This window comes from Plodia interpunctella, chromosome Z (assembly GCF_027563975.2).
Source record: "Plodia interpunctella isolate USDA-ARS_2022_Savannah chromosome Z, ilPloInte3.2, whole genome shotgun sequence".
NCBI classification, from domain to species: Eukaryota; Metazoa; Arthropoda; class Insecta; order Lepidoptera; family Pyralidae; genus Plodia; species Plodia interpunctella.
In genome coordinates, this window is record NC_071324.2 from 12,500,322 (window position 1) to 12,513,341 (window position 13,020).

Here is a 13,020-nt window from a genome sequence, read left to right on the forward strand (position 1 = left end):
ACTTTCACGTTAATTTCTTATTGCAAAGTTAACAAATTATTGAATGTTTTATTAAATCAATGTTTCTTTTGAAATAATTTCTTTCAATGGATTTTAACATTTCGGTTAAAATACATTTTAATAGTATGTATCCCGTGTCCAATGGACACAAAGATAGAAACGGGTGCAACACACCCAGAACCGCAGACAAATATTTTTGTTAAAAAAAGGTACTAATATTTTCTCGCGTTCGGAATCGAACCCATACACCACGCAGGTCGTTAAATTAATAATTCTACCACAGAACAAAAAAGAAAACAAAAACAATGTCGACATTTCTGCTGGGCGTAAAATGCTGACAGATATTATAATTTGACAGGATACAAAACGAAATTTCGAATTGAGAGCGTAATCCCCTTTTTTAAGTCGGTTAAAAATGCATTTGCAATATCTTCGGCTCGAAATATTAAAACATCATTACGGTAATGTGATAATGACATGCCTTTTGGCGTTACATGACTGCAGATAGTGAACAGCGCGAGACTGCATGTGGAAGATTTGCGACAACGCACCACGGCCGTTGTGCTCCTTTGTTTTCTATTAGGTTTTGACACTGAAATGCATGGATTTAGTAAGTCCACGGAGTACCTACTAATTCCATGCAGAAATTAAAATAGGAATTATCGTCAATTATGACTGTTACTACACCGATCGAACTGCTAATAAACGTACAATGCAATGTAACTAATGAAAATATCCGCCCCTAATTACTAATACAGGGATATAAATAATAAGCGAACCAAACTGGTATTTTATGTACTATTTTTTTATCTAAAATGTAAATAAAAAGATACTAGTTGGCAATCCTGCTCGCTAATATACCTAATACCTGTCCCTTGATATATACCTAGATAGTAACTTAAGGACTATTATTCCCATGGTAACTAGGTACCTATAACAGCAGAGTCCAAAATTACAATAGATGTCGATTGGCAACTCGTGTCAGATGCTTTAGGCGACTAGAATAAAATCTAACGTTAGACGTTCGATAAGAAAAACTTAGTTCTGTGTACCGTCGATTGGTCCGCGGCAAAAGTAGCTTACGAGTATGTTATTCATCATTAGTATCTTAACACCAAATCACCTCGATTCAAAGCTCAGGGGGCTACCTTGAAACATACAAAACGACATTGCGTCCACATATTTTTTTATACGATATGTATAAAATAGACAGCGTGTGCGGAAGTTAGTAACGTTAGTATGAGTTTGTATGTTTCGTGGTAGAGATTCAGTTAACGCGGAAGGAAACACTGGATTTAGGAAAAGTATTGCTTTGTAATTTGCGCAATCAACATTAATTCAGGTCATCAGTATAGAGATTAAAATAAAAATGCAATATTCAATATATTCGTTTTAATGATGATATATTCAATTGAGCATAATAAATCTTTATATTAAGCTGGATTAGCCTTGTTATTAATTCAATTTGCCGGGTATAGCTTTTGCAAAGACCCGATCGATAGAGGAAGTTGACCGGGTGTAATATTTAGAAGTCGAATAACATTCTATCTCTGTTGGTGACGGAGGAGAACGAATTTTGGGGTTCTCGTAAGGAATCACGGGAGAAGACTTCGGTTTTATTTTATGTTGAAAATTACTCTTTTCTTTGCGGGCTTCGGACTTAGAGGAAAGTTCGAAGGGGTGTTCGGCCTTCGTGAACGATTCTTCTGAAATTGGAGTCGATACCGATTTTAACGGATCGTGTGAGTAGTCACTTGGCTTTATATCATTTAAAGGCCACGCTGTGGTGACAAGGGGCTTCTTAACATCAGTGCTCATGTTTCTGTTTAAGCTGTAACCATGGAAGCGGCAACCCGATCTGGTGGCGTATGTCGCGGACATCACTGGCGGGACGACACGGGCCATATTTTTAGACCCCGTGGTGTTCACTGGAGTTACCTTTTTGATACTTGGTGGTGGCATCGGTTTATCATAAGTCATCGGAGATTCAACAGCAAATGGATGTTTGGACTTTAGACTCGACCTTTGTGAAGCTTGCTGACGTGGTTTTCTAGTCTCACGCTGCTGCCTGGTCTCGATAAACTCCTTTGGTGTGGCGCTGATCTGATTTCCAGGAAAAACGCCCGTTAGATTTTCCTTTGGAACGGCGTCAATGATTGACGTAGTGAAAGCCGGAGGGGCACAGCAATCTGGGCAAATACAACAGGGTCCACAAGGCCCACAGGGGCCGCAAGGGCCACAGCAAGGGCCGCATGGTGGGCAGGGACCACAGCCACAAGGCCCGATCGGACAAGTTTTTGCCACGTGGTAAGGTCCGCAAAACCATGTACCATAGGGGTAATAATAATAACCGGTCATAAATTGAAGGCAGCGCGGAGGTACGTTGCAAGGAGGTGGGAGGCCGCTACAACCACAAGGTCCACAGCAGGGTCCACATGGCGCAGGGCATTTGGAATAATGCCGTTTCGAAGTCACACCGGTCAAAGGAGAACGAACGCAGAATAAGACGGGCGAAGACTTTTTGTAACTAGGGTCTGTGAAGATGAGCTTAAATCTGGGAGGACTGAGATGCCTGACGGAGACGTGTGTCTTGGTGCGGGATTCCGGCACGAGGTCAGGGCACGACACGCAGAATCTGACTTCTTGAGACCTCGACACTTCGCCGCGCTGGTTGGTCGCTTCAAACAGATGTTTTGTCCTGCTGAACCGTCTGCGACCAAGCGGCATCACTCTTTTATCCTTTATGCCTCGGCTCGCCGGTGCCTTTGGCAGTGTAGCTTGATTCTTCTTGGACGTAGTGGCGAGAGACCGGCCCTTCATATTTTTGAACAGCGACACGTTTCTCGGTAGCACAGCCTTTCTCAAAACTAGAGCCATTTTTATTGTTTTATTTTTCTGCTTTTTATTTACGTAATCCGTAATTGGGAAGTTGTTACTTGAAGATTTTGCCCATTGTTAAAAGATGGAATCAGATTTAGGTGTTAACTTTTTTTGTTTTAAAAATCAAACTGATTGTTATGTCATTCTGTCATTCTTCTTCCTTTTCAAGTGTCAATGGAATAAATCTATGGCATGAAAGTAATAAGTAGGTACATGTACAATGACCTATTTGTGGTGTGTGGTTCCGCCCTAGAATAGGAGCACTCCACGTCCCCCCGTGGATTTCGATAGGTACATAATATAGACAAACATTCACAACCCAGGTCAATCCTAAATATATCAATTTCCATCTCAAACTATCTATCTTAAAAATGATTTATAAATTAAAAATATCTGAAGAAGCCCCCCCTAAGTAAGGAGGTGCCCATCACACAGGCAGCATTCCCGCGTTGATTGCAATGGAAATTCGCTGTGCGAGAAAGCTACCGCGAGGGTCATCAAGACTCAGAATTTGCTGGCATCGTCTCATAAATAAAATATAAATAAATAAATATAAATAAATATATTAGGACAAATCACACAGATTGAGCTAGCCCCAAAGTAAGTTCGAGACTTGTGTTATGGGATACTAACTCAACGATACTATATTTTATAACAAATACATATATAGATAAACATCCAAGACCCGGGCCAATCAGAAAAAGATCATTTTCCATCATGACCCGACCGGGGATCGAACCCGGGACCTCTCGGTTCAGTCGCTAGAATCGGTTAGAAATGAGCTGACGGTACGGATTTAGCAAGTACTTCCGGAGTACCAATTAATTCCATGGCTGACTGTTTCCAAACGGATGATAGCCCGTTCACAATCATAGTTATCATTAAATTCTCAAAGCATTTAATGAACATTCTTGATTAAATTCTCTTTCAAACAAAAAGACTAGATCAAAAATTTTCAGTCGTTTGGCTATTATGCGGACTGACATACAAATACACAGACACGTTAAACTTATAACCCTTTTTACTGTGGTCGGTGATTAAAAATTGTTTGTCTCGGACGTAGATAACGGGAATACTAGTTGAGACCAGCAACATTGCTTGAATTCTTCGACTGGTTACGAAGTTAGGCCGGGTGTCACCTATAGATATCGAAACCTGTGTGAATGCGGTTACCGGGGTCACGTGGACCATCGGCTCTGTCCTCATCTTCGGTCATAAACTTTATGGTTTATGTACCTAGGTGACATTTAGTTTTTCTCGAAACTCGCAGGTTCGCAAAAAAAAAAGTCACTTTCGAAATAAACTTTTCATTTGTCTGAAGTTTTAGGTTCCGTTTTCGTTTTATACAAGTTAAATAAAAAACTAATTTTAAATTCGACGTTGAAAATTATAAAAATATTTAACTCTGTTCTAGAATTTAAAAACTAATATTCGTTGGCCCTTTAGGTTTAATTAAATTCCTTAGTATGAAGTAATATTTTGTCGCGCAAACTTAATCAGTACATAAAAATTAGTAAGTGGTGTTTTGCGCAGTATAGTCTACTAGTTTCATCACATATCAAGTTACCTCGCAAAGATCTTATCTTATGCCGCGCCGCGATAAGAGGCGAATTTGTAATGAATCTGGTTAGCTTGACGTGCTGTTGACTGTACACGTACTGACTGGGATGGCAGTGAATCTAAAAGAGATAGAACTGATAGGTAATGCCTGTCTGTAATGTGCCAACCATTACAGACACGCAGAGTATGTTTTAAACAGTATTTTATACATTTTAAAGTTATTCCATGTACAGCTTTGATACTATACTATCTTCCTATTTTGAAAGTCGCTACAATTTATGAAATACTAGCTTTTGCCCGCGGCTTCGCCCGCGTTTATTTCATAGCAAAATCTCAGTAATTTTATCGCGTACTTTGTTAGACTGGTAAACATATATGATTCAAATTCGCATTTTTTCTCATCTTTAGTTCAATTTCCCGTTTCCCGCTGTGTGTCTCGTCCCGCAAACTTGTCCAACTTGTCCGCTTCCTGCTATGTAATGTAGAATTGTAGATATCCCGTACCGTTTCCTACATATTATGTGCCATCACGTTTTATGATTATATCAAAATATAATCATAACAACCCCATTCCACCCTAATAGGGATGATGGTATTTCACTTCCACCACGTTAGTTTTCAAATACGTTGTGTTATTCGTAATCAGCGACCCGAAAAACCGTACATACAATACCCATGTTGATATTTGACTTTTTTAGCCCCTTTTCCCCCGTTTAGGGGTAAATTTTTGAAAAATCCGGAGACCCGTATTTACTCATTTATTGATAGAAGTAATCCTGTAAAGTTTCAAACAAAACAAATTAACTAATCTGGTTTCCCCATACGAACTTTGAACCCCCCTTTCACCCCCTTAGAGGGTGAATTTTGAAAAATCCTTTCTTAGTGCATCCCTAGGCCACATAAGGAACCTACGTGCCAAATTTGAAGTTTCTACGCCCAGCGGTTCAGGCTGTACGTTGATATGTCAGTCAGTCAGGTATTCAGTTTGTTCTTTTATATATTTAGATTATGATTATATAAATGTGATTATTTAGCTATTTAATGAGGTTATAATCAGTTAAGTTCCATATAAAATGTATCGTAAAATATACCGTAAAACATTATAATAGCCTCTATTTGTATAGAAGTCCGTTTGAAAAGATCATTACGTTCGTAAATTTTCGCGTAAAAATGCAAATACGCGTCGCTCCAAGGAGTGCATACAATGCTCGTTCTATGATAACATTGATAAGGAACTCCACGGCAATTTGTTTTTATGTCCATTCACATTATGTATTTGATTCAATCAAATACATCAAAATCTGCCTAGAAAACCTATACCAAGATTTCACATACACGTTTTGACCGAAAGTATCAATCAATCAATCAATTTATATGCATAAAATGTAGGTACAAAAGATTTAGATCATAATTATATGTCCCTTATACATTTTACCTCTTGCGGACCTAGACTTACCTCCGCAAGAGGTATGTAATTTTGCATACCTATGAAAAATTACATTAAATAAAATATTAAAAATAAATAGGGGTTATAGAGCATTATAATTGTGGATTGTTTTGTTAGATGAACATTTGTCTATGCATGTGGCATTCGGTGCTTGGCATATCTTTTCAACAAAGCCTGTTGCGGAATATATTTGTGTGATCATGTTGAAATAGAAAAATATATATTATTGTCAATAAAAATAATTATAATTTAGTATTGTAGTTACCAGATCAATATTAATAATTCTGTATATCTTTCGTGAGTATGCTGTCTTTAGAATTAAACGTGTATTTGACTATTTTTGCCTTAGGGCAAAATAAGTAATAAATAAAATATTTTTGCCTTAGGACAAAACACACAGATTGAGCTAACCCCAAAGTAAGTTCGAGACTTATACTAACTCAACGATACTATATTTTATAACAAATACATATATAGATAAACATCCAAGATGCGGGCCAATCAGAAAAAGATCATTTTCCATCATGACCCGACCGGGGATCGAACCCTGGACCACTCGGTTCAGAGGCAAGCACTTTACCACTGCGCCACCGAGGTTGTCAAGGATAGGCTATGACGCTCCCGCTTGGCAGAAGGAGCACCTAAGAATAGAAGGAGCAGAAGGAGAACCTAAGAAGTGCTGGCTTGATGTCGTCAAGGACGACAAGCGTGACAATGGTCTGACAACTAGGGATGCCGACGACCGTGCGAAGTGGGTACCGCGTAAACGTAGGAATGCTTCTGGGCTTCGACGCTCAACGGCCGCGAAAGAAACCGGGGAAACGCTCATATTAGAGAAAGAGTAAACAGTAAATAAAGTTGGTTACAATAGTAAAGTTTTTTAAGTTTAGAAAAGTTATTTAGTTTTTACTTCTAATCTTAAATAATGAAAAAGGTAGAAATGAATTTTGATATAAATCAATTTAATAGGACAATACGGTTTAATAGGGCCGAAATATTAGTTATAGAAGTAATCTACGAACTGTTGTCCGAGGCGGAATGGCCGCATCCAGTTCGGCCCGACGCTCCTTCTTGTTTTTGGTATTGCCCGACGTCAACATGTCGCCTTGTGACTCCATATGAGTCGCGTGACTCACAGATACTTGCTTGCATATATAGAAGCAAATGTATCTGAACGAGTTACCTTGTAGATTTTAACAAAACAACTTATTTAGATGATTGTGTGAAACCTTCACTTGGTAAAGCACTATTAATGCGTTATGTTCATTTACAATTATATATCCATAACTAGATTCTTCTAGATCTTCGGCAATGTTTATTACGGGCTTTTATTATTATTCTTAATATCTCGAGTTCTAAGCAACGTATAGCGTATGTCCGGTTTTAAGTTAGTTTAATTTCACCTCACCTGTGAATTTTCTGTTATTTTCCTCATCCACAGGTCGCCGGAACCCGATATCCATTGTTTATTTTCTATTTATTCTTCGACTGGTTGTGATTCCAATATACAAGATGAAAATGTTCCTTCATATTTACTAATTATTTTAAGTTTTTAAGGTCTAATAAATATTATTTACTGCATTTAGGATAAGTCTAATAGTTGGTATGAAATAGGTACATTTTCAATGCGCTATGGATATTATTATAACTACCCCAATACCATTTTAACACGAAGAAAAAATTGTGCCCGAGGGCGTTTCAAGCAGGTGAAGCCGCCGGTAAAAAGCTGCCTAGTCACATATATGTTTAGCATATTTTTTTTATTGTCATTACCATTTGTGTAAAAAATAATTGAGTAGTTGTTAATTAATTGTTGCAGATAAATAGTGGAAAAGGGCGTGAAATAGTGAAGGCAAGGTGGACTGGAATGGAGGCTATTACGCAAAAAGTACAGTGTGAAATAATAAAAACACGTAAGAAGTAAAATCTAATGATTTTCCATACTAACCAGCATAGAGAGAAAATATTTGAAACTTTTTGTTTATTTTTTTTTTGTAACTGTATTACTGAACCTAGGCTTTGATCAAATTTGTCATAGATGGAGTAATATAGGCTATCTTTCGTTCGGCGGATGAAGTCGCGAGTCTGTTTATAAAATATCCGTTTATAATTAAAATAATATTAAAAGCACATGACAGATGTTTACAATAAGTTCTTTCTTAAATTAATCTTCGAAAAGGATAAATTTAAGTATATACCTAACTGAATACTTTTTAGTGTATTGCATTTATAAAATGTATCGTACTTAAAAGCGGAAGCCGAGCAGGATCACTACGTTATCCGTTTATCGGACCCTTTTGTGAATAATATGATTTTGACTTTACAGAAGCAGTAAATCTTGTTATACCACTTGAAATAGAACAACATTTGGAAGGTACAGTCGTCACAGAAGGAAGTACAATCGAACTTGAATGTAAAATAAACGGGTACCAACCAACGGCTTTCTGGTACAAAGATGGAAGACAGATAAACCCCAGCGGCAGAATTAATATGATATCTGATCGAAAATGGAGAAGAATCGAAATAGAATCAGTTACCGAAGAAGATAATGGACTGTATATTATATTACTCAAAAACAGTTCTAGCGCAATATTCTCCAAGGCTAATCTGCAAGTAGCATCTGATAGAATTCAGTGTATTCACACGTGTCCCTGTCCTAAGCAAAGTCTTTCTGTTACTAAACAACTTAAAAATGTTACAGTTAATCTAGGAGAGAGAATAGAATTAGAAGTAGAATTTAATTCTGATGTCATAGAATTCCAATGGCTCAAAGGTGACACAGTTTTGACACCAAATGAACGGAAAATAATTCTGGACAATAGTAGTTCATCAGTGTTATCTGTTCTTTGCGCTAGATTGAACGACACAGGAATTTACACGGTAGTAGCTAAAACTAAATTTGGTGTGACATCTTCCTCAGCCCACGTTTGTATACTAGATATAGATCTGAAGTCATATAATAATGAAATACCAGTAGTCGAAGAACATTTAACTGACGAGGTTGAGGTTAATGAAGATGAAGACGTGAGGCTAATATGCAAGGTCCGTTATGACACGAACACGGTGATAAAATGGTTCAAAAATGGTGCTTTAATTGATTGCAATAATAGACTAGTAGCAGAGGAATACATTGGAGATTATATAGGTTTAAGAATACTTCAAGCTACTAGATCAGATACGGCTGAATACTCAGTAGTATTGGAGAACGTGCTTAGTGGGCGCACTGATTCAACATCGTGTTTTGTGAATGTTAATCGTAAGTACCTATGTACTTAATCTACCTACACTATTATGGTATAGAAAGTTTTTATAAGTTTGTGCAGAGGGGTTATCTTCAGTACTAACCACCGATTTCATTAAGGTAAAACGTACATTTTATCAGAAGTAGACTTTGGTACATAGGTCGTCTGCATGGGTATCTCACTCTCATCTATATCTGCTGCAAAACAACAGTGCTTGCATTGTTTAGTTCCGGATTGAAAGGTGAGAAGCTGTGTAGTTACAGGGTACTGTGGCAAAAGATCCTAGGCCACAACGTAGGCGTGCCTTTGTTACCCCTGGTGTTGATAAGCAATGATGACCACTTACTTTCAGGTGGGCCACATGCTTGTTTGCCTGCTTGGTTGTTTTAAAAAAACGTGTCTATGTATTATGCCGAGGGATAAAAAAGATTTTCACAAAGTTTTTATTTTATTTGATGACCTCGGTGGCGCAGTGGTAAAGTGCTTGCCTCTGAACTGAGAGGTCCCGGGTTGGATCCCCGGTCGGGTCATGATGGAAATTGATCTTTTTCTGATTGGCCCGCGTCTTGGAAGTTTATCTATATATCTATATATGTATATGTTATAAAATATAGTATCGTTGAGTTAGTATCCCATAACACAAGTCTAGAACTTACTAGCTCAATCTGTGTGATTTGTCCCAATATATATGTGGGAGGGTCTAAATAAAATAATATTTTGGGTTAACTTTGTACTCTTTTATTATTTAATAACAAAAAAAATCTTACGCGACTCCACAATGTCTTACAGTGTTATCTTTTTTTAGAGCGAGATAGCTACATCCGCTCGTTCGGAAACCATCAACTTCCGAATTAGCCTTTCTTAGCGTTCAGAAATTAATTAACAAAAAAAAATCCTACATATATATTTATATATATTTACTTACATATTATAAAATCTTGTGAAAATCTTGATGTTCGTATGTTTATCTGTAATTAAATCTTACAAGTAACAAGACAATACAAACATGAATCAAAAGTATATTTTGGTAAAACACGTATTATTTTTCCAGCCAGCCCCATGCTAAACCCACCTATAGTATTGCTGAAGACGCCGCTGCTGTCAGCCGTGGCCTGCTGCGGCAGCCAAGTCAGCTTCGACTGCAGCTTTGAGTTGCAAGACTCCAAATACTATTACGTCGTATGGTACGTCGGCCATTTTCGAATAGAACGTACCAATTCTCAATTTGATGTAAGTATTCTGTTTAATTTGAAACTAGTTTAGCTCGCAGCATCGTCTGCGTAATTTATTTACGAGAACAGTAGATTTGTAGATGCTTTTTGTTCTTGCAATGTAAGTATGTTCGTAATTTGTGTGAGCAATCTTCAAACGTTTGGGCTGAAGTTTTGTGTACACGTTTAATTTTGATGACATTGCATTATTGGGTATGATAAGCATGACCTGATGGTGCATCCATGAATGGCTTCCGAGGGAGCTCCTCAACGGTTTACTGCACGGACATTGCTAAAAAAATTTTAGTTACATATACTGTTGTATAAGTTCTTAACAAAAGTCTCGAACTTCCTTTGGGGCTAGCTCAATCTGTGTGATTTGTCCTAATATATTTATTTATTTATATTTAACTTATTTTCTTGTGTTACGGCTCCATCGTTCGATAAGTCGATGATTTTGCCGATGATGCATTTTCGTTATAGTGAAAAGGATTTAGAATAATACTTAAATGTTATAATATCAATATTGTGACACGGTTTTCATCTGATGCAGGCTGACGTTCAGTGAGTAACCTAAAAATAAATAAATAATCTAGTAATCATGGAATTAGTAGGTACTTCGTCGGAGTAACTACTAATTCCATGCTTGTAATGTATTGGAAATGTCAGTTATATTTTAAATCTCTTTTTACGTCATGGGTTAACATTAATCACGTTGGAAAAAAAAAATATGATGGATTGAGAACCTCATTCCTTATCTATGTCGGTTAAAAATACGTAATTGATTTTAAAAAAATCGTGATTTGTCAATTTAGGTATGTGTTGTTTGTTGACAGATGACGTTTTGAATATAATGCAGAATATTGTTTTATAGTTTGTTTTATAATTTGATACCAATTACAAATTACTTTTATTAATAGTTTACAAGTACTTAAGTAAGTTTTCTACTGTGAAAATATGAGAGCAGAGCGTTTAAAAATAAATTTGTATAACAATTTTGAAATGTCCTAGGTGATCTGCAAAGACGGCGAGTATTTCCTAAACATTATGAAGTTGGAACCATCCATGGCTGGTGAGGTGCTTTGCGAGTTGCGCAGGGTCCTGCCCAATCAGAGATCAGTATTCATTAACAGTGCGTCTGCGCATCTAGCCGTGGTCTCCCCGCCCGTTCTCCGTGAAGTGAGAAAGTTCTATCCGGAGCGGAAGCCGGCGCACAACATTCGATGTATGAAATTGGACGCCTATTTGACAGTCCCTGGTAAGGTAAGTTTCAGTGATTTTGTTATATGCTGTCAGCGAAAATATTTTGTCTCTTTCTTCTAAGCATTATGCCGGTTTCTTCCTCAACCGTCAGAGCCCAGGGATCGCTTTTCTCCTATTCGAATGGTCTTTGGCATCCTTAGTAGTCACGCCATTGACACGATAATTTTCCATCTGGAACTGCCCGGGCATCGAACTCTGGACTTCATGAGTAGCAGTTGACATGCCCATTATTATTATTAGTTATATAGCAGAGGTCAAATTTTAGTATAAACATTTATTTACGTGCAGCTAAACAGCAAAAAAAAATCAAATCATTTACTCAGAAATTAGACCTTCACAGGCACTTTTTCACGTTAAATTTTATGTTAACTATACTAGCTCTACTAGCGGCTTCGCTCGGGTAAAAACGTAATAAAACATACATCTAAAATTTCCTCGGGAATCACTACTATCTTTTGGTGAAAATCGCAGGAAAATTCGTGCCGTAGTTTTTAGTTTGGATTGTAAGGATTGTAATTTCCCAAAAGCTACATACTACTTGCATTTCGTGAAGAAACGCCGAAATAAACTCATTTAAACATTGTTGATCATTTTTATGCTTACGATGATTGTTTCTTACATATATGTATAAGTATATTTCTCAATAGTATATAACAGTCATAAAGTCGAAAACAATAAAATCACCACATGTTTTGCTAGTAACAAAGACAAATTGTGAACTATCTCCGTTGATATGTAGATTACATCACGTCATGATCTCAGAATACTGATTGTAATTGTGAGATACTTGTACGTCCGTTTGTGTAAGAAATGTTATATGTAAGTGATTTACATGTGAAATACCTAGTATTTAACAAAGACAAGCCTTGCTAGAAAACTACCTGGGTTCCTCTCATAGGGAAATTTTACCCTTCTAATCCATCAAGCCATTGGATTAGAATCCAGCGATCGGCAATCTGCGGCCTGTGACTTTTTTCGTCGAGACAGATTTTTGCGCGAAGTCGTCTTCACGTTACTGTGGTAACAGACTAAACTCCTCAAGTCTTGACATAATAATATCTTTGAAAAGTTATTTTTGAAGTCTCTAGTAGATTAATGTGGAATTATAGTCTACTAGCTTTTGCCTGCGACTTGGCCCGCGTGATTTCCCACGGTACGATTTATTTTTCTGGCATGAAAAACACCCTATGTCCTTCTCCGTTTTTCAAACTATATGTATGCTAAATTTCAAGGAGAATTGTTAAGTAAATGGTGCTTGAAGAGGTGACAAACAAACAAACTTACTTTCGCATTTGTAATATTAGTTAGGATTAGGATAGATGCTGTGATGTGACCAATTGAACGCAAACCGCTGGTGAAGACCATTAAATTAGTAATATAATATGGCGTGAGGTTTCCGCCCTAGGATAGGAGCATT

General features: G+C 37.2%; 2 protein-coding genes across 3 annotated transcripts in view; both read left to right on the forward strand.

Annotated features, from left to right (window-relative positions):
* Positions 1–13,020, forward strand: part of LOC128683319 (uncharacterized protein) — a 155,517-nt gene that overhangs the window by 25,341 nt on the left and 117,156 nt on the right. The window lies entirely within an intron of this gene.
* Positions 1–13,020, forward strand: part of LOC128683315 (uncharacterized) — a 37,222-nt gene that overhangs the window by 4,648 nt on the left and 19,554 nt on the right. Inside the window, exons 2-5 of one of the 2 annotated variants that reach the window (XM_053768806.1) lie at positions 7,707–7,800; positions 8,214–9,143; positions 10,181–10,359; positions 11,352–11,603. In XM_053768806.1, coding sequence (XP_053624781.1) covers positions 7,755–7,800; positions 8,214–9,143; positions 10,181–10,359; positions 11,352–11,603 — 1,407 coding nt within the window. In that variant the 5' untranslated portion in view covers positions 7,707–7,754. Of the gene's footprint in view, positions 1–7,706; positions 7,801–8,213; positions 9,144–10,180; positions 10,360–11,351; positions 11,604–13,020 lie in introns of those variants that run through there. The other variant, XM_064437011.1, reaches the window with a different exon arrangement.